General features: G+C 52.6%; 7 protein-coding genes and 1 non-coding gene across 8 annotated transcripts; 6 read left to right on the plus strand and 2 right to left on the minus strand.

The window, feature by feature from the left end:
- The first annotated feature begins 978 nt into the window (after positions 1 to 978).
- B0H65DRAFT_92187 (phosphatidic acid phosphatase type 2/haloperoxidase) lies at positions 979 to 2,661 on the plus strand. Its single transcript, XM_062831568.1, has 2 exons — positions 979 to 1,308; positions 1,371 to 2,661. The coding sequence occupies exons 1-2, from the start codon at positions 1,099 to 1,101 to the stop codon at positions 2,352 to 2,354; spliced, it is 1,194 nt and encodes a 397-aa protein (XP_062683895.1). The 5' UTR covers positions 979 to 1,098; the 3' UTR covers positions 2,355 to 2,661.
- A 1,659-nt stretch (positions 2,662 to 4,320) lies between these two features.
- On the plus strand, positions 4,321 to 4,704 carry B0H65DRAFT_506163 (uncharacterized protein; the record flags this gene model as incomplete). The annotated part of the gene is made up of 1 exon (XM_062828047.1): positions 4,321 to 4,704. One exon carries the CDS (start codon positions 4,321 to 4,323, stop codon positions 4,702 to 4,704), a length of 384 nt encoding a protein of 127 aa, XP_062683896.1.
- A 169-nt stretch (positions 4,705 to 4,873) lies between these two features.
- Positions 4,874 to 6,156, minus strand: B0H65DRAFT_92278 (Alpha/Beta hydrolase protein). The gene is made up of 2 exons (XM_062831570.1): positions 5,315 to 6,156; positions 4,874 to 5,250 (listed from the first exon to the last, which is right to left on the minus strand). Exons 1-2 carry the CDS (start codon positions 6,045 to 6,047, stop codon positions 5,057 to 5,059), a joined length of 927 nt encoding a protein of 308 aa, XP_062683897.1. The 5' UTR covers positions 6,048 to 6,156; the 3' UTR covers positions 4,874 to 5,056.
- Positions 6,157 to 7,228: 1,072 nt separating this feature from the next.
- Positions 7,229 to 8,663, plus strand: B0H65DRAFT_92579 (Alpha/Beta hydrolase protein). Its single transcript, XM_062831573.1, has 2 exons — positions 7,229 to 8,367; positions 8,423 to 8,663. Exons 1-2 carry the CDS (start codon positions 7,336 to 7,338, stop codon positions 8,504 to 8,506), a joined length of 1,116 nt encoding a protein of 371 aa, XP_062683898.1. The 5' UTR covers positions 7,229 to 7,335; the 3' UTR covers positions 8,507 to 8,663.
- Positions 8,664 to 10,033: 1,370 nt separating this feature from the next.
- Positions 10,034 to 11,938, plus strand: B0H65DRAFT_92575 (uncharacterized protein). The gene has a single exon (XM_062831572.1). It carries the CDS (start codon positions 10,387 to 10,389, stop codon positions 11,845 to 11,847), a length of 1,461 nt encoding a protein of 486 aa, XP_062683899.1. The 5' UTR covers positions 10,034 to 10,386; the 3' UTR covers positions 11,848 to 11,938.
- Positions 11,939 to 12,992: 1,054 nt separating this feature from the next.
- On the plus strand, positions 12,993 to 13,081 carry B0H65DRAFT_t78. The gene has a single exon. It is a non-coding gene; the product is annotated as a tRNA-Glu (tRNA).
- A 2,987-nt stretch (positions 13,082 to 16,068) lies between these two features.
- On the plus strand, positions 16,069 to 17,647 carry B0H65DRAFT_517996 (uncharacterized protein). The gene is made up of 3 exons (XM_062828689.1): positions 16,069 to 16,167; positions 16,221 to 17,064; positions 17,126 to 17,647. The coding sequence occupies exons 1-3, from the start codon at positions 16,156 to 16,158 to the stop codon at positions 17,320 to 17,322; spliced, it is 1,053 nt and encodes a 350-aa protein (XP_062683900.1). The 5' UTR covers positions 16,069 to 16,155; the 3' UTR covers positions 17,323 to 17,647.
- A 540-nt stretch (positions 17,648 to 18,187) lies between these two features.
- Positions 18,188 to 20,074, minus strand: B0H65DRAFT_92659 (AP-1 adaptor complex mu subunit APM1-like protein). Its single transcript, XM_062831574.1, has 4 exons — positions 19,908 to 20,074; positions 19,701 to 19,829; positions 18,540 to 19,637; positions 18,188 to 18,468 (listed from the first exon to the last, which is right to left on the minus strand). Exons 2-4 carry the CDS (start codon positions 19,791 to 19,793, stop codon positions 18,388 to 18,390), a joined length of 1,272 nt encoding a protein of 423 aa, XP_062683901.1. The 5' UTR covers positions 19,794 to 19,829; positions 19,908 to 20,074; the 3' UTR covers positions 18,188 to 18,387.
- Positions 20,075 to 20,786: the final 712 nt, after the last annotated feature.

Raw genomic sequence — 20,786 nt, forward strand, 5'->3', positions numbered from 1 at the left:
CCATTGTTGACTGTTATTGGCATGCTGAATGGTAGCGTTGGTGTGGTGCTGCTTGTCGTCTTCAGCCAACGACATCTCGGCCAAGACGGACGGCGGTGAGGGGTTGACTTGACTGACGAAAGCTCCCCGCCAAAGAGGAGGGGTTGAGCACTTCACTTGAGCTGAGCTGCTGCTTATCTTATCACTTATCGATTGCTGCTTATCGGTTATCGGAGCTTCACTCTCCTGTGCTTTGATGTCATTCTACGGCTGCCCTCTCATTGGTCACATTCCAAACAGCGGGTGCCCAGTTTGCCAAGATTTTGGGCCCATTAACTCCGCGTGGAGTGGTGGGGCATGATGTCACTGGTGGAGTGCGTCCCCTGAAAGATTTAAACGGTAATTACAGGCTCTTCCTTGTTGACATGTCAATCTCCCGGCCGACTCTGACATCAAAACATTGGTCTGGACCGTCATAAGGACGAGTTAACATCAAGAAACAACCCATGAATGCAACTCTTGGCGGGTGCCGTGCTGCCGAGTTCCGTCTTAGCTTCCCTTCTTCCTCAGCCTGTGACAACATCCCATCCAGGTCCAGTCAAGGGACTCATGTTCTTCTATGGCCGAATCACTTCACTACCGTCGAATTCACGGACCTTATTCCGTAGCGTCAAATGTGAAACGGGAAGCTTTCTTCTAGCTTCATGCCTAAAACGACGTACCACCGTGCCTGCCCAGGTACGGGCTCACAACCAGCCAGCATACCCAAGCGGTAGTGACAGGGCACAGTCCATTCACCCTCGCTTGCTGTTACACAGATGTGAAACGAGTTCAGCCTTTTGGCCATTCACTGGCACACAACCATCCCATCTTTCATGATGACGTCAAACCCACAAACACAACGTGCAGGTTCTTTGGTAAAATTGGTCTTCCGTTTGTTGTTATAAACCATCACAGCTCACCACTCAATCACTTCTGACTTTTCTGAACCATCCAACACTTTGTACACCCAACAACTGTACAACTTGAACTGGAACAAGGGCTGCCACTACAGGCCAGTCTCAACCATCCATCAAGTGGTGATATCTTCTGAGAATACATCACCAAGCACACAACAAGATGGGCTTCTTCAACCGTCAACCCCGCGCCGCGGATGGCACTGCACCGCCTGTTGCTGACGGCCATCACACTACTCACAAGGAGCGCAAAGCTCGTCGCCATGGCTTCGAGCCCTACACCATGACCACCAGGCCTACTTTCGGCCAGTGGCTCAAGTACACTTGGCTCGACATTCTCACCATGGCCGTCCTCGGTGCCATCGGTCTCGGCGTAAGTTTTCACTTCCTTGTTTAGAAAAACAATAACAGCCATTAACATTATGTCACAAACAGGTCTACTACGCCCACCCGGCCCCCTCCCGCTCCTTCGCCGTCCAGTTCTCCGACGGCGAAGTCGTCTACCCGCAATTCGCCTACCCTATGCGCAAGGAAATCATTCCCATCTGGCTCGCCGCCTTCCTAGCCGCCACGATCCCCATCTTCATCATCCTGTGCATGCAGATCCGCATCCGCTCCTTCTGGGACGTCAACAACGGCATTTTGGGTCTTCTGTACTCGCTCATCACCGCCGCCGTCTTCCAGGTCTTCATCAAGTGGCTCATCGGCGGCTTGCGCCCTCACTTCCTGACCGTCTGCAAGCCCGACATCTCGCGCGCTACCAACACCCAGATTGCCCAGCAGGGTTACTCGGAGCAGGGTTTTGCGCAGATTTACTACACCAAGGAGATCTGCACTGGAGACCAGAAAGAGATTGATGATTCCTTGGAGTCTATGCCGTCTGGCCACTCCACCGCTGCTTTTGCTGGCTTCATCTTCCTCGCTCTTTATCTGAACGCCAAGCTGAAGGTGTTCTCCAACTACCACCCCGCTCTCTGGAAGCTCGCGGCCGTCTACGCTCCCGTGCTCGGCGCGTGCTTGATCGCCGGCGCCTTGACCATCGATGAGTTCCACCACTGGTACGATGTCCTTGCTGGCGCGGTTATTGGTACCATCATGGCTTTCAGCGCTTACCGCATGGTGTATGCGAGCATCTGGGATTGGAGGTACAACCATATCCCCCTCAACAGGTCAAACCCCTTCCCCTTTGGCAGCCGCGACGATATGGAGCTGGGCGGCGCTACTTTCACCAGGCAGGTTGGCTGGGGCACTAGCGGTGCTGGCTTCCCGTTTGATGACAAGCATGGTTATGCTGGTGGTGGATATGGTGGCCATGGTGGTTATGGTGGTGGATCGGCGATTAACCGCAAGCCGGTTGCTGGTAACGGCGTTGGAGGGCCATTCCATAACAATGGCGTGAGGGGTGAGCAGATGGTTTAAGGAGTTCCCAGGTGGACTCGAAAGAAGAGGTGTTATGAGAAGAGGAGAGGTGTTGAGAGGCTCAATGAAGGAATAAAGGAAGGCGGTGGAAGTTGCCCTTTGCTCATGCCTGGTCATGGGCGGGTATAATTACGAAGTACGAGTACCCTACGACCTATGATGTTTTCTTAGCCTGTCGTTCACATTGTTCCTGGCGTTCTGGTGTTGGCTAGGAATGACCTGATGAGCGACGAGAGTTCGAATACCCCCATCTTGTTTCAGCATACCTAATTATTACACTGAACATGATCCAATTCTTCGAACATTTTTATTGCTATTCTGTGCTGTGACTTTGTTCCTGGTCGAATACTTGATTATCTACACCACAGTCTTCGTAGGTCCTCTCCCTTAAACTTGACTTAGACTTGCCTCAAAACGTACTACGGATTTCAACCCATCCCCTTGAATGGGGATAAACTCAACCAGCCGAGGGCTGACACGACGTTACATATCTGCATTGGAGGAATCTCAAAATCGAGGGGAAACGATGTGCTGCCCCTGGTCACACAAGACAATAGAACGTTCAACATCTGTCCCTCCCGCCCTTGGCATGACAAGACAGTGCCACCCAAGACTTCCAAAAGGGTCAACAGTCATGCAAAACATCTTTTCCGTTTGAGAACCTCCTCCGAAAGCGGGCGTAAGCCGGAAAAACACTCTTCCGATGTCCACGATATTAGGTACCTAGGTAATAAAGTACCTTGTGGGGATATGGGAGTTAAGGAGGGAGATTTTGGAGGTCCAATAGACTTGGAGGATAGAAGAGAAGGTTAACGGTAAAACCATGTGGAGGTTTAGCTTGCATGGCGCGAGATCTGAACAGCTGTCAATGTTTACCTAGGCTGTCGGCGTTCAAAACCAGAGGCATTCAGACATGCAATACTCCACTCCAGTTCTGACTGATCTCGTCTGTAGTGCTATTCCATGACGAGTCCTGCAAAGAAACCGAAGATCTGCAAAATTGAGCAGTTCCTGACAAAGACAACTACAAGAATAGCAACGAGACATGGTGTCACAGAAAATGTCAGATGTGAAGAAATGGTTGATGTTACCCGAAGCAGCAATGGAATGTTCGGAATTCCTTTGGAGTTGCACATGGCATATGACTCGTCTCATACCATGAGGTAGTCGTGGGTTTCGTGCCCCTTGTGCTTGTCTCTTGTCGTCATTTGGCAAACGGTGAGTGTCATACAGATCTTGCTGAAGATGTCAAGATGCATCGTCGTAACCATCATTTCCCCGGATTTGACTTAATGCAGCGCGGCCTGTAACGTAGTGTCAGCCTCAGCCCTAAGTTCATTGCTTATACCCATCTGAGCGCAACTGACAGCGGAATATGTCAGGAACAGATTGAAAAGGAACACAGCCTCAGCCACCTGACAGCTGGCAATGACCAATAGCCTGCAACACCCTACGGTCAGTTCAACACGGCAAGCCACCAACTCCTCGGACAACGACTTACAGTGATGCGGTTGACTGACTTGCTTATTTTCTCGATGTGGTTTCGTTTTGAAACTCCGTCTTGGCTTCGACCAAAAAGGAAATCCAAAGGAACGTGAATTACGTTTCCTCATCCAAGTCAGTGGAAGAAAAGGGCGGGAGAGTAAGCATAGCCTAATTCAGCCGATTAACTCCGTTCCACAACAGAAGCTGCTACTCCATGAACTCAAATGGACAACCATACTGTTGCTTTTGGTGTGAATGAATCAGTATTCATTCGAGTATAAAGGATGCCGGAGTCCCAAAGGTCGATCACATCATCTCATCAACATCAACCACAAGAACTCGAAGGCACAACCAGCTCTCATAGCTAGACCTCTCAACAACAACCAACAGTCAACAAGGTAAGACCCGATACGATAAACACGAGTTGGAAGGCCTAATTACTCACAGTTTCCAGACATAGCCCACGCAAGCCAACACCAAAATGCTCTTCAAGGCTACTCTCCTTTCCCTCCTTGCCGCCGCTTCGGCTACTGCCATCCCCAGGGCTTCCTCCACCGAGATTAATAAATGCCTGCCCAACCAAATCTCCATCGGCGGCACATGCTTCAACGCTGGCTCCTTCTGCGGCGGTTTCGCCGCGATCCCTTGCGCCGACAAGAACCAGATCTGCGTTGACGACCCGCGCGATGATTGCGACCCGAAGAATGGAGGTTCCGACTGCGGCGGCGTCTGCATCAAGCCGCTGTTCTGCGGTGGATTCGCGGGTATTCGGTGCCCCAAGGGATTGACCTGTGTGGATGATCCCAGGGATGACTGCGATCCTGAGAATGGTGGTGCGGACTGCGGTGGCATCTGCGTCGCTTGAAGAATGAAAGAACGAAGATGCTGAAGAAGATAGGAAGATTATGGAAAGAGGGGTCAGATGATGACGTTTGGGGATGTCAGGGGGCTGGCAAAGGGCGAGAAAGGAGCTATGGGGGTATAGACTTGAAGGATGAAGGATTGAGATTGAGAGACGGGGGGGCGGTGGCGACGAAGGATAGATGAGCCACACAGTACACTCGCTTGGTCTTTTATTTCGACCTACAACGCAAAAGAAGGGAGATAGCCATTGTTCTCAGATCATGAATCATGAACCTCGCGGTCCTCTATCAACCGATATTTCTCCGACGGTCGAATTGGTCGCAGAAATCTGTGTGGTATTCGTGGCCTTTGTGCTATAGCTTGCTGGGAATGAAGGAGCCGCCTGACTGCTCACCATCCAGGAACAGGTTGACCAAGAACGAAAAGTGATCGGCGTACTGGTACAAAAAGCCGTGTCCAGAGTCGGGGTATAGGTGCAGATACGCGTTCGGTAGCATTCTGTACATCAGGTAGCTGTTCTCCGTTGGCAAGAGCAAGTCTTGAGACCCTGTTCAAATTGGGCATTAGCATCATAACCCACAATTACTCCCACCCCCCAGCGGAAAACTCACCATTGGCAATCAGCACCGGGATCTTCAACCCCTTCAGCTTCTTCAGACTACCCTCTCCCATGAACTTGGCAAAAGCAATGCCCATTCTCTTCGACCCTTCCTTCCCCAAATGCCCCATCATCTCCTTCCTAGCCCCGGCAATCCTCTTCCAACTCTTGTCCCCCTCCGCCCAGCTCTTTTCCGAACACCGACCGAAGAACCCATTCATAAACGCCTCTTTCTGCTGCTCGACCGTCTGCGCTGCCGCTAGCCTCTGGAAAGCTTCCAGCTCCTGACCCTTAAACCTTTTGACTCCCGGCCCATCACTAGGTGTAGTCCCCGCCAACACTAACCTCCTAACCTTCACTTTTCCTCCCGAATACTCTTCCGCAATCAGCGCCACCATCTGGGCATTGCATCCACCCATGGAGTACCCAAAGACGTCCACTTGAGGAATCCTCAGAGCGATGAGCAAGTCGACAACGCTTTGTGCCCACTCAGTGATAGAAAGAGGAACGGAGCCCTCGGAGCGGCCGACGCCGGGGATGTCTGTGAGGATGACCGGACGTTGGGCGGCGAGAGGGTCGATTAGGGCCGGGTCCCATTGGTCCATGGTGCCACGGAAGCCCATGAGCATGACTAGGGGGGTCTTGCCGGAGGAGGAAGGCGAAGGGCCGAGGAGGCGGTACGACATGCGATGGCCATCCTTGCCGACGGGCATGAAAAGGTCTTGGGCGGTTGAGAAGGTGGCCATCTTTTTGATCGAGACCGGGTATTGGAGAGAAGCTTTACGAAACAAGCTGTATCGGCGGTATCTGGTGGCACTTGAGAAGGGATGGGTCGAGTAAGTGAACCCCTGGCTGTCCTGAGAACGACAGCCGAACCCCGCGTCGTGATGCCGTCGAATGCCGTGTTGCCAAGTACCGAGGATGTTAGCGGGGACCCTAACCCTGGATTTTCGTTCCGTCAATCATGATGCGATTGATCATGGAGAAGGTGTTCAGATGTTCAATCGTTGCTGAACTTCAGGTAGGGGTATACAGTGTTTCGGATAAGAGAAGAGTCCTCGGAAGGACGAAATCCCATTGTTGCTGCTCATCTTGGTGTTTTGACACCAATCTTGGGTCCAGGAATTGTGGCTCGTTTGGCAGGTGAATAGTAGCGAGTGTGAGTGGTGGGACGCTGGAGAGATGGAAAGCAGAAGAAGCCCAGATTACGAGACCTCTATCGGATAAGATAGACAAGTTGAAGTGTTCTATCGAGGAAGGAGCTCAATTGCAGAGTTTTCCTTTTTGGTCTTGGAGTTGGCAAGAACGTCCAAACTCTGGAAATCTTGTGAGACGCGGGGAGGGGAGCTCCAAACTCGCAGCTGGTCGATGGGTCTTGGCAGTGAATGAGATGGGATCTGATGGCGGACTAACAAAGCATCACCATATTAAGCAGAAACTACGTTAGCGTGGAGGCAGTCCGCTAACACTTTCAGTGACACCCCCGCACTACAGTTTGACCTTCTGTTTGTCCAACATCGAAGGGAACATGCCCCCCTCCCAAAACAACCGAACCTTGTCACAACAAGGAATCCCGTCATCACCACAATGTGGACATCGACAACGATCGGATTACGCGTCCAAAGTCACACGACGCGATATCAACATCAGTATGCAATGCCTTGAAATACGAAAGGACTGCGCCGCCCGTTGGCGCTTTAGCGACCAGGCTCCAGCTATCCCCCTCCCAATCGCACCACCATTGCGCTTCTCTCGCGGGGGAGTGGGACCCCGGACCGGATTTGAGTCGAGTGCGGGTGATGTCCTTGCCAAGACGCTGATTCGAGGCCGGCGACCTCGGACCGCGAGCCGACAGCCACGGCCACGGCCGAAAGTCAGCCTCAACTCCCCCGAGTTCCGATCACGACGACCCCACACCGGACGAGCTGGCAGAGATATAAAAGCTTCCACGCGTCGACATCTACTTCCTAAGCCTCCACCATCATCACAGGCCCAATATCATAAGCTTGCGACATTTGCCTTGGCACACTCAACATGACAGACGTCAAGAAGGACGAGTTCAGTTTCGACAAGGTCGATGAGGACCTGAAGGGCTTCTTCTATGCCCCACCCGGCTATACCGATCACACCTTCAGATCCTCCAGCGGCGTCGAGCTCGGAGTCCGCGTTTGGCCGGCTGAGAACGTGGTCCAGGACCCAGCCCCGATTGTGTTCTGGACCCACGGAGGCGGCTTCCTCGGCGGACACCACTTCGTCCCTCTTCCGTGGCTGAGCCCCGGCTTCCGCAAGCGAGGATACCACCTTGTTTCTCACAACTACCGTCTCGCTCCTCAAGCCGCATACGATCACCAAGTCGCCGACTCGATCGAGGCTGTCGAATGGTGCCGCAGAAACCTCCCGTCCATCTTGGGCGAGAGCAAGGTTGACGTCGACCGCTATGTCCTTGTCGGCGAATCCGCTGGTGGTACCCTGGTGACCCTGATGGGCTTGCACTTGACATCGCCTCCTCCAAGGGCTATCGTCGATGTCTACGGTCTTGTTGATATATGGTACTATGTTAACATGTCCGACCGCACACCTGAGCCATGGAAGGGAGAGTTCACCGACGAGGAACTAGAGCGCTTCATCAGCGATCGAGACCTGAACAACGTCTTGACGGATGCTTGCTGCTGGAACGAGCAGGAACTACTTCCCGAAGAAGAGCTCAGAAAGCGTTGGGCGGCCGACATCAAGTACGACAAGCGTTTCCGGATGCAGGCTGAAGCCCACCAGTGGCGCTCCGTACGGGCGTTCCCGGGTGACGTCCATAAGGCCTTCCTCCACAGCGAGCGATTCCCTGACAAGGCGGAACTGGACAAGTTTATAACGTCTATGGCTCCCCTCAAGGTTCTCCAGGAGGACAAACTGCGACCTTACCCACCAACCGCATTCCTGCATGGTAGCGCCGACGAGCCCGTTCCCATTCAGCAGAGTTATGACTTGGCCGCTACGCTCAGAAAGAGAGGCGTTCCTGTCATTGAGAGATATGAGGAGGGTGAGCCGCACGTATTTGACATAAAATACACGGTAACATTATCTAGATATGCTTACTTTCTGGCAATTACTGACAAAATAATTGTAGAGCCCTAACGTCCCGGGCTGGGAGACCACCATTCAGCCAGTTCTCGACTTTGTTGACCAGCACGTTGGGATTAAGAGACAGTAAAATGGAACCCATACGAGATACTTCCAAGTGGCAGACACGATCGGTAATCACCGAATCATACAAATCATGATCAGATACGAATGCGAGCAAAAAGTTTACCTCCACCCTTTGCATTCGCCCTCTGCATCCACCTTTTGCATCCAGTTCTGTCATAAAAAGAAGGCCGGGCTTGATACTTTCGTCGTTCTTGCAACCGTTACACTATCGTATTTAGCCGGAACCCCAAATACCGGCGCTCCCATGTGTGCTGGTAGCAGTCAAAACATGCCAAGCCGAAGCCATACTTGTTTTGATATCCATCACTTCTTGCTCGTCATGGCGGAGGAACACATGACGGCCAGGTTGTTTTCCTTTTGTCCATTCCATTATCCCTTTCTTGATCAGATCCTTTCCGCTTTGGATACTTCCAGAAGAAGTCCTTCCTTTCGGCTAGGCTAGGGTAACACTTCATCCATCTTCTTCTTCGTCTTCTGGTCCCTCGTCCTGTACAACCACGGTTGAAAGAACTCCGGACTCCGGGCTCTGTCAAGACACCGACACGTGGTTCTGCCTCATATAGGAATCCAATAAGTCTCGGTTTGTGGGGCAACGTCCCGGAGGATCTTCCAGCTCTACCTAAATCATCCAGCGCCAGCATGGTTTCTCCTCACCTCTATTCTATGTATCTGCTGCTCTCGTATAATGGGGCTTAAACCTTTCACCCAGCCGGATCAAGTCTGTGTCCATGACCACAACATTCTATCCATCCATATCTTTGCTCAATTTTCATGCTGAAAGTTCTCAGTCAAATATCATCTCATCGCGCCACCGCTCCTGTTTTTGTCGTTCTATCCACCGAATGCACCTGGCCTAGGAGGTTAACATGCCATTCGCTACAACAAATCTTGTACATGATTCCAACCTCCGGAGTCGTTCATGCTTGAAGTCACACCTCACAAACAACCTGGAAAGAAACACCATGGCTTGGTGACATCGTTTCTTGGCACGATATTCCAGACACCAGAAACCGGGGCTGGTGTGTTTTTGACTTCCACACTTCGGAACGTCTTCTGCCGACGTGAATGCTACCTACCCCAGATATTTCACGCCAACAAGCCCAATTCGATCAAAGTGTTACATCAACTTCACCCAAAATGGAGTTATCAGCTCTGGATATACCGTAGAACATGGTAGACCCTAGATGCTCGACTTCCAGTGAAGACTTCACTCCTTTGTCCCTCCTGCTCGTTCTTCCGGGACACTTCGGGGTACTTCTATGAGCAAATAGCTTGCTTCTCACGTTCAAAGAAATTTTTGGAAAGTCTATCATAAGCTTAGACGTTCGGCGGCGCAAAGTTAACCTGCCCAAACAATACATCACTTGCAACAGCCTTATCTCCAGACCACCAGATTAGACCGACTACCAGGTACCTACACCAACATGATCACACGAGTATGAAGACATCTTCTATCAGTGTCACCTACTTCTACTCGAGCTAAATGTGTCCAGCGCAATATTAGCCTAAAAACATCCGGGGACAACGCTGAAGTTGAGGCTCAGTCTACACGCATGAAGCACATGGCTTGATCCGTCCCTCCCAGTGCCCGTAACAAGGAAAGCCACGAGTGGGAGAGTAGCATGCATTGGACAATACCGGAGCTACTACACTAGTGTGGAGAAGGCAGCCATAACACCATATTCGTTGGTTGAACCAGATTTCCAAAGAACATCACGATGGCAAGCGGATCTGTGTCAGAATCCAGTATCCGGGTTAGCATCAATGAGGCTTCGCAAAGATATAGTGTCTATATATTGCCCGGTCGTCATGACCTCAACGATGCTTGATGTTCCTGGTTGATAGTCAGCAGCCTTTGTGTCTTCTCTTCTCTCATCTTTGACAATGCTGTCTCCAGCTCAGGCCTCCGCTCTTTTCGTTGCCCTCGGCGCCGTCGGCGTTACGGCCCAAACACAAAGCCTCTGGGACCAATGCGGCGGTATTGGCTGGAGTGGTGCTACTACTTGCGCCTCCGGGTCGTACTGCTTCCACCAGAATGACTGGTATTACCAGTGCATTCCTGGCACAGGACCTACAACGGCCGCTCCTGCTCAACCTACCACCACCGCTCAACCTACAACCACACTGATCAGTACCACCAAGGCGCCCACCTCTTCATCTTCGACGGCGGCTGCCCCGTCACCAACCACATCCGTCCCCTCCGGTGGTGGTGGTGGTGGTGGTGGTGGTGGTGGTGTCTGCCCTAACGTTCCAAGCAGCCTCGGCGCATCGGTCTCAACCCTTCCTGACCCCTTCACTTTCGCCGGAGGCCAAAAGGTCACCAACCGCGACGATTGGGCCTGCCGTCAAGCCGAAATCAAGGCTATTTTCGAAAAATACGAGCTCGGCACCCTCCCCGCCAAGCCCACTGTCTCCGCCAGCTACTCCGGCAGTACCCTCAGCATCACCGCCTCCACCGGCGGCAAGTCCATCTCCTTCTCCGTCACCATCAACAAGCCGTCTGGGTCTGGCCCCTTCCCGGCCATCATCAGCTACGGCTCCTACGGCGCTAGCATCCCCGTCCCCTCGGGCGTCGCCACCATCCTCTTCAACAACGACGACATCGCCGCCCAGACAGATGGCTCCTCGCGCGGCAAGGGCAAGTTCTACGACCTCCATGGTTCTTCGCACTCCGCCGGTGCCCTCACCGCCTGGGCCTGGGGCGTCTCCCGCATCATCGACGCCCTGGAACTCACCAAGTCGCAAACCAATATCGACCCGGCCCGCATCGGCGTAACGGGCTGTTCCCGCAACGGCAAGGGCGCCTTTGTGGCGGGCGCGTTCGAGCCGCGCATCGCCCTCACCTTGCCCCAAGAATCCGGCGCCGGCGGCGCTGGCTGCTGGCGCCTTGAAGCCTGGCAAAATGCCAACGGCTACAACGTGCAAGACGCCAAGGAGATCGTCGGCGAAAACGTCTGGTTCTCGCCTGCCTTCAACTCCTACGTTAACAACGTCAACCAGCTGCCCTTTGACCACCACCTCCTCGTTTCCCTCGTTGCGCCCCGCGGTCTCTACATCATGGAAAACCCCGATTTCGAGTGGTTGGGCAAGATTTCTACGTACGGATGCATGGGTGCTGCGCGGAAAAATTATCAGGCGCTGGGAGCGCTGGAGGCGTTTGGGTATAGTCAGGTGGGAGGACATAACCATTGTAGTTTTCCCAGTGCGCAGTCGAGTGAGTTGAATGCGTTTGTGAGCAAGTATTTGTTGGGTAACAGTGGGACGACTACGGAGGTTTTCAGGACGGATCAGAATCTGAACTTTAATATTGAGAGTTGGTGTCCTTGGAGTGTGCCTACTCTTTGAGGGGGTGGAGGTATGGCTGTCTTGGACTGAGTGGGAAGAAAGAGGAGTGGGAGATGACATGACGGGTAAGGGGCAAGGGGTTTGAGGTGGGAGGGAGGAATGGGAATGAGGTTTGAGGGTGCTTGTTGATGATTTCGTGAAGGGGGTCGAAATGACTTGTACATAATAGCTTGTTTGTATATCAATTGGACATACTTACTTCCATCCATGTCGAGGTTAGATTGTCCATCTTGTGGTTCTTGCAGAGGAGAAATGGTGTCGAGAAGTATCGGTGCGTCTTTCGTTTGTTGCGAGAAGCATGATCTTCTTCCACACCTCTTATCTGGTGGGACACTGCCGGATTATGTGGCATTTCCCACTCTCATGAGGTGAAGGAGGAGGCAGAGCGGATTGGAGATTAGCAGTGGACATGGGGACAGGGGCTGGAGTGGAAGTGATGGGGGAAAACACTTGGATGTCCTGATAAGGTGATGTGAAGGAGGCAAGCAAAGGTGAAATATGAATGCTCAAGGTGTTGAGTGACGGAATGGTGAGAAATGCCTGAGTGCTTACACAAGATTTGTCATGTTTTCTATTCGCCATCGGCAAGCTGAGATTGATCATCGATGCTGTTTTCAAGTTGTGGCCATGGCCTCGATCTCGCGATGTGAACTCCCGATCAAGTCATCCAGTTGGTGGTGACGGGAAGGATTTGCTGCAAAGGAAAGGGGACGTCGAAATGGCACAGAAGGGTAACTTGCCGTCACCCGTCGAAAAGGCCAAGCCAGGAGGTGGGCAAGGGGAACACCCGCGAGACACTTCGACTCGGAGATTGGGAGAGGCGAGATGTCGATGATTGATCCTGGACCTATAGAGGCTCATCCTGAGGTCGGGTCAGAGTTTCTCGTCAAGATTCAGGGCGACAGTGGCGTCCTCCCGCGCCTTCCATTTGAACAGCAGCCTGCCGCATCTCGTCCCCGCGACCCCTTTGCCGGCCGGTCATGGTTACGGGAGGTTGCCGGACAGAATCTGGCAGGAGCGGCAGGCGCGGCAGGCGCGGCAGCTTGAAGCTTCCGCTTGACGCAGGCACCCGCCCAGAGATGGGACGAATGTGCCCTTCATAAGGACAAACTTCGTGCCCTCCTTCCAACAACAACCACTCAATCTCCCATGTAGTGCAGAGGTTTAGCATACTGGGTTTTCACCTTCCACAGTGGAATCCCCAGAGACCCGGGTTCGAACCCCGGCGTGGGAACTAGCAATATTCTTTTTGTCTTTTTGTCAAAGACATTCACCTGTCTTGAAAATCCGAACTTGAGCCGCTTGCTGGTGTTGGGGCAGACGTGCCTGCCATTGTGACGAAAAGTGTCGAGTGTCAGGTTTCTGCATAAACGGAAGGTGCCGACGTCGGTCTCACAGTTCTGCACTTCCTGTGCAGGTACCAGATGCTTGTGCTCGAAGTTTTAGCGGAAGTTCTCCTGTGTCTTCTCTTCCTTTCTTTTTTCTTCCTGTCGCATCACGACCTCGCCATCACAACAGATATGGACTTCGCAAGCTCCTCTGCTCGGAATCTGCGACATCTCATCACTGAGTAGTTTCCTCTCAGCCTTTTCCACTGCCTAAGTTTACGCGTCTTGACCTCCCTGCCTCTTCTCAAGTTGGTTGCCCATTCCTTCATGGCCGGAAGCGTACCCAGCTACCACGACAACGGACACTCTGCTCCGGCAACCGGCTCCCGCTCTCAATTCCCAAGACCCAAGCAACAATACTCGCAGTCTCGGCCAAATTATACAGCCAGTCTACAGATGCCACATGCAGTTGGATCACGCCATGAGTCACGGGAGTCGGAAGGCTACGCCGCGACGGATGAGCCAGAGTGGCAGCCCGAGTCCAGACCCTGACGCTGATCGTGGCTCGCGCCTAATTCACGGTGACCAAAAAGAAAGGCCTGCCTCGCAAACAAGTCCAAGACATCTGTGTCTGACGTCCTGTCAAGGATTGCGTAACATTACACAACAGATACTAATTCGGAGCCTCTCATAGGTAGACACCCTTGGAAACACCCCTTTCCCACCCAACGATTCGCAACCGCCCTCGACCACCGTCCCTCTATTTTCCTCCTCGACCAAGCTAGACTCCTCGCCTGATGCGGTGCGGCTTCCGAGATCTGTGTTGCCGCGTGCGCAAGTGCAGAGCCAGCGTCATATGCAACTCCGGTCATTCAATCATATCCCATACCGACAAGGGCTTGCGAGTGCGGTATCTGATGTTGGGCATCGGGTCTTTAACACAGTAACACAAATAAGCCACACGTTCCTCGCTTCTAGTGGAGCAGTTCTCCTTTTCTACCATTGGCTTGTTTGTACCTTATGCGGCTTGTTCTTCACAGTATGGGCTTTCTTCAGCTTCCTCCCTCGCCGGATGATGACACAATAATGGCATCTGTATGCTCCTGAGAGGTCCCTTCGAGACAGAGACCACAGTGGGCATGGAGATGGCAAACTGTTAAGCAAGATGGCTTGCTTGCAGACGCCCGCAAACCGTGCAACAAAAGACAGTGGGCGAGAAGAACACTAGCAGAACATTCGATAACGGTCATGTTTCCCAAGGAAACAAATCAAAAGGTATGTAGGTGAGCACCCTCTTCACATCGTCATTTCGCATGTTTCTTGCCAAATCCTGTATACGTTCTCCAGTCAGCTCTCTTTTGTTACAACAAAGTGAAGGGCGGAGGCCTAAACCATGGCAGTATCGCTACAGAATTCTGGCCATCGACGTACAGCAGATATTATTCGCACACTTCCCAGAAGACTCCTCCTGGCATGCCCACGTCAAGTCTTCAGCAGGCAAAGTTGCCGACCTTGCCGCGTACCAGTGGTGCTTGGTGGCTCCCAGAAAGTCATTTATGGATTAGAATCACAAACATTGGTCTTGCAAGTTGTTCTCATAACCATCGTTGAAGGTGTGTCCCCGTCGCAATTCTGGTGCAGGATTGTCGGCTGCGTCCGTGATGGAAATGTGATTGTTTCGGAAGAGAGCACCAACAGAAGCAAAGTCCCTGATCAGCTTCTCACCGGCTGAATGGTTGTGGCGGGCAAGGGCTTCTGGAGTCGCCTATGAATCTGCACCTGCAGGGTTTCGGTGTCTTGCATGAGAGACGAGACCCAGATATCCCACTTGCCACGAGCCACCAGAAGCAGATGTATCTGCAAAGAACGAACTTCTAAGCCGGGGAATCATGATCTTTCTCTTAGCCATGACTTTGTCAAGGAGTTTCCGGTGTCTGTCTTGGGAGATCCTTGAAAAATAGGCATTGGGTTCCGTCAATGTTTCACAGCGTTTCCTTGCTTCTCCCGACATAATATCCTCCTGATTGGCACTTACTGGTCTTTCTACAAAGCATATTTTTATTGCCAGTGGCATTTTGATTGGTTTTGTGGTGCTCTTGCTAGCCGTCAGTCATCCCCCGATGCTTGGCTGGAGTGTCGATGATCTGAACCAAACAAAGTTTGCGAGTAGCGATCCTCCACACGTAGAAACAAATGCTGACTTGGATATAGAGGCGTATTCTTGAAGGTTGAACGGACGTAGAATTGGCCCTGAATATCGAGTGGACGAGTTCGTACTATGCTCCAATAACAGCACATCGGATTACCACAACCAAATCGATTAAGCGCCAGCGTGAGACTGGTGGACTTCTGCCGACTCACTCGTTCAGCTATGGCTTGTGAAACTCTCGACGATTTCCCTTACCAGAGCCGATCACCAGCAATGTCAGCTGCCGGTCTTGAGGTTTTCTGACCAACCATGCGTTAACACATCCGTGGCCCTGGAGAGCAGCCATGAAGCTGTTCACTGACCACGAGACCTCCTATGATGAAAACTATGGACTGGAAATAAGGCCAGGATGTGTTTTGAGACAACAACTGCCGCTGGTCACATCCGAAGCCGCACTGGGTATTGCCCTCCGTCGGCTTCCTCGAGATATTTCGATACCCGGTCTCGCGTGTCTGGAGGTGTGGGAACGCAAGCCACTTGGCCTTGTCTCCGCATCATAATGGTTCGAGGATGTTTCGGTTCCGCCTAACTTCATGGAATTTGCAGACCATGGACGTTGTTGGGCATCATCGGTGCGTTAGCGTACCATCCCATCGGTTTCTCGTCGAAGTTAGGGGAGGATGAGATTGGATTTAAGATGGAGCTCATCTCTGTCATTTCTGATAGATCTTACGGCCCAGAGATCTTCAACTTCAGTGACCCACGCACCTGAAACCCACGTCCTAATTTGAGGACTTCACCAGCCAAGGTTTCTATCAACTTATCAAGACTATGACTTCACACGTGAGTATACAGATCTCATATAATGCCTCGAGGAACTTGCTGACTTCTTCCAGGGCCATCACTCAAGGTCCACAACCAGCTTGCATGGCGACGGCCATGGTGAAAGACATCACAGAAGCAGCGGCAGAGAATCCAAGGGCAGCAAATCAGGATCGAAGAGAGGCACCACAGCCCCAAACTCGCAGATACCACCCGAGCCTGTGTCATTCCTGTTCGCAGTGAACGAGTTCACATTTTCCTTTGACGACAACTCTCCGACTCCTAGGGACCAGTGGAACAACATCCTGCCGCCAGTCACCGGAAATAGCTATCACAGTGCCCCCCAAGTGCCTGTCTTCCGCTACACCGACGGAAACATCACGCTTGCGGCAGATTATTCTTGGTGGAGATCAGAAGCAGGTCAGCCTGGCGGTATCTACAGACACGTATCTGGACATTACATGGGCCATGCTATGGACTACATGGTACACAGTATAGTCTCCTGCTCCGAGTCACCATGCCTGCCTTTTCTTGTCTCTGAAGGAGATGCGTCACTCTCGAACAGTTGCATGCATTTGACCGGTTGTCACTGTCACGAACTGCCAGGAGACAACGAGCTGATCCATTGGAGGCTACTGCACTTCGACCACAAAGATGGCGTTTCGCAAGCGAACGCGGGATATTACGGACATTCATATGTCGCCGGCAGAAAACCGTCCTGGATGCCAGCTTTGGTGCCCAAGGTGTTCGAAAACCCAAAGGGATCCCAAGTTCCATCGCGGGGCCTCTCCGGGGACGTGTCTATCGTGATAGGCCTGATGGCTTTCCACAGTCCTCCCGGCAATCCGAACCGAGTATTCGAGGACCAGTTGTGGTGGCAAAACACATGGCTAGGACCTCGTTCAAGACCAGCGTATTGTAAGATTGCTCACCTCTACGTTGTGTCAGTTAACTGTCCAGATACTTACAGTTGGCTTAGATACCTCTCCGGGCGTCAACCAGACCCAAGGAGGCGACCCTTCACCTAGGGGCTTTCTTATCCATGTATGCTTTGATATCGACCCAGCAACAACACCCCCTGATGATATCCCCATGGAGCGCATGAGACACAGTGATAACCTCTCACGTTTTGCAGCTGAAGAAGCGTGGGTATGGGACACAGTCAGTAGTCACTGATCGGTAATATCGGTCGGTGACTAACATGGGGCACTTTACGCATGTCATGATCTTTCTTTTCCTTCACAGGTATTGCCCTTCTCTTTCTCTTTCTTTTTTGTTTGTTGACAAGTCGGCACTGTTTGCATTTTGGTATTACCCCCGTCTGTTGCATCGACTTGTATACCTCTCGCTGGTTGAGGATGGATATTGGTCGTCTTTGTTTACTTTACCCCTGATTCCTGTATCAGCCAGTCTTGTACTCTTTCCCCACCTCTGCCGTAATGTTAGCCAGGAGTTGGGCTTGGACAAAGAGGGCTGGCCGCTCATCCAACCAATGTTCGGGGGCAGAGGGGGGAAGCCCCTTTCCATTTGGTACTAGTTTGGTATAGCTTGGGCTTCTTCATCGGACTCTGCGGGACGGAGCCTTATCATGGGGATCGGTTGCATACCATAGGTCTTCGATATTTCTTTCATCCTTTCTTTCCTTACCGTTAGCAGTCTCCTGTACACGTGGAGTCTGGAATACAGCTTGTTCCTCGCATTTCAATTTTGTCACAGTAAAGGACGAGGCAGCTATAGGAATACGACATTCCGACCGCCCATACATCCTTCCACTCACGGATGATCACCCGGGCACACTGATCTGATTCATGCACGTCCGATTCGACCTTTTCAGCCACCATTGCTTGGCCCCTGACGGGGATGTTGATGCAGAAATATTATATCGAATATTGTTGACATGGACGCCATGCGTTGTGTGGCACGTACGCCCCATCTACCTATAAATAACCGCTCTCCCATCTAGTCCATGTCGTGTCAGGCCATCATTACTATACATACGCCGCATCCTCTTCTCTACTTTTACCACTTGTCCATACAGCGGATCGAATATCCGGCATACCGCTCGGTCTCTCGTCGACCAAAAGCGTAACCGACGACGGTTCATGTGCGCATGAGGCAGCATGCCTATCCGAGACTGTGTGTGGCCGGCCACCCCCTTGTGCTTTGCCGCTGATTGTAGGTAGGTTTTCTGTTTTCGTTTGTTGTTCAAAAGCTTTTCCCATATCAAGTCGTCGTCGTCGCTCATACCGCGTCGGGCAGTCTGACGGCGATATCTCCTGACTGCGTGATGTATCGGACCCAAGGCAGGGAGGGGTATTGTAGCTGTTTAGGTTTCAAGTCAGTATGCCGTATCCAGACAAGGGGGGGAAATAGGAAATTAGGGGGAAGCTCACCTTTGGCTCCGTAATCTTCAAATACCGCACCTGAATCCCGCTCGTCGTGAAATATGGAATCTCAAACTTGACCTGAATCGGCCTCTTGGCTCCCTTCCCGGGGGCGCCGACACCACCCATACTACCACCAAATCCACCCGTCATGCCACCGCCATGCTCATCATCGCCCCTGACACTCGGCAGTCCCAGCTCCGCGCGCATCAGGAACTCCTTGCCGCCGCCAAACTGCTTGATCTTCCACACGATCGCGCTCTTCTCGGGCGCGTAGTGCACGCTCCCCACGTTCGTCCGGAACCGCGGCGTGTCGGCGTCGTCGGGCACGGGCACAATGATCTCCACGTTGTTGGCCGTCGAGCGGCGCTTGAACTGCGCGCGCGCTTTGAGCATGTACTCGATTCGGGAGCCGGAGTGGGACTCGACCACGCACTCGACCCAGATCAAGGGTTTGACTTGCGTGTTCAAGCGGTAGGACATGAGCTCGAACTCGCCGTCGGGCGGGATGAAGGAGATGGTGCGGTCGTTTTCGAAGCGCGAGAGGCGCACGCACTGGTGGAACTTGACGTCTTCCATCTCGATGGCCTTGCCGCGCGTGGTGCGCCCCGTGGTCTCGAACATGACCTTGTCGTTTAGCCCCAGGCGCAGCTCGGGCATGCCGGAGAGGTAGCACTTCATTTTGATGGCGCCCAAGATTTCGGACCGCAAAACGTTGCCGTTGGCCGAGACAAGCAGGTTGAGGGACTCGATCACGTCCAAAAAGACTTCGTTCTTGCGGTAGCGGATGCCCTCGGACCGCCACGAGACGGCGTTGGTGACGGCGATGGGCGGGCGCGCTTGGATCTCCAGCTTGTGCGACTCTTGCGTGATGTACTCCTGCAGGATCTTGGACTCGGTCGTTTGCGGGTAGCCAAAGTCCATCATCTCGTCCAGGAGCTCGTAGATGATGACGAAGTTGTCCCGGATCGATTCTTCTTCCAAAGCTTTGAAGTACTCGGTGAAGACCTCGACGATCTTGTGCAGGAAGAGCAGGATCTCGGCGGCGTTGGTGTTGCGTTTTGTGAGGGCGAGGAGGTAGAGGTTGTTGTGGCGGATGTAGAGGTACTATGTATGACGGAAGTGTTTAGTATTTGTGGCCCAAGAGGTTCTCGCAGCGTAATAACATACGTTGATACCCTCGTGGGAAAAGCATGGTGGTACGGCGGAGGACTCTTCTTCGGCTTCGCTTAATAGGATAGGGAACTTCTCGACGGCGGACATGGGAATATCACCGCGGTAGTTACGGGCAAGGAGAGTCTAAGTGAGGCGCATTGGGCGGTCAGCTTGGATGCTTTGGTTATTTCGCGACACCAGGATAGCAGTTTCCCACCTTGCCCTTGAGATCTAGGAAGAAAATGGCGGATGCCATGGTGGGCGGTCGTGTCTGTTGTCTGGGGAAATCGAGTATAGAGAGCTGTTGTCGTCGGCGTCGTGGTCGAGGAGAAGGTGTCGACGGAAACGGAGGAGGGGCACTGGAAGTACAAGGCGCAAGCTACGATTAGGGGGGGTATCGAGTAGGCGCGAGCGCCAAAGGGGGTTCGAAATCGGTTCGTCAATGGGCTATATCATGCGCCGTGGAGGTTGAATATCCCGTCGAGGAGCTGAGGGTCAAAAAGTAACAAGTATCACCGTCGTCGTTGTCAAAAGTGTAGCGCGGGCGAATTACAATATCATAGACGAGTGATCGCGACAAGTGGTGACAAGCGATGCATCCAGATCTCGAAAGCACAGGCCAAGAACACCCTGGCGGCCAGCAATGCCAGCCCAGAGCTCAGCACCAAGCACCACCCGACGGCAGCACCAGCAATGCCAAGCACTCGTGGTCAGCGAGGTTCCCCTTTGACATGGCTGAACAAGCTTCTTTTGCTCCAGCTGTCTGTCAGCTGGCCCCTAAAGTCCAGGCACATCCCCTCGGCGCAAGGCTCAACATCTGTTCCGGTGGAAGGAAGTGGGGCAGATTTTCGATTTCGGATCTGCCCCACCCGAACTTTTGTCGGTGTTTTCGAGAAAAAGGTCTGTGCTTCTCTGGCAGATCCACCCAAAATTCCCCGTTCCTCACAAGTATTTTAGAAAGCCTTTCGTCGTTTCAATCTTGCACTTTCTTCTCCTCTTTTTTTTCTCTTCAACGCGTCCTCAGACAGTGCCGAACATCGCAATGCACATCGGCTCCGGCATTCTGTCGGGGTTCGAACCGTGTCCTATGGTGATTCTGCG

Source organism: Neurospora tetraspora, assembly GCF_033439725.1.
Source record: "Neurospora tetraspora strain CBS 560.94 chromosome Unknown B0H65scaffold_2, whole genome shotgun sequence".
NCBI lineage: Eukaryota > Fungi > Ascomycota > Sordariomycetes > Sordariales > Sordariaceae > Neurospora > Neurospora tetraspora.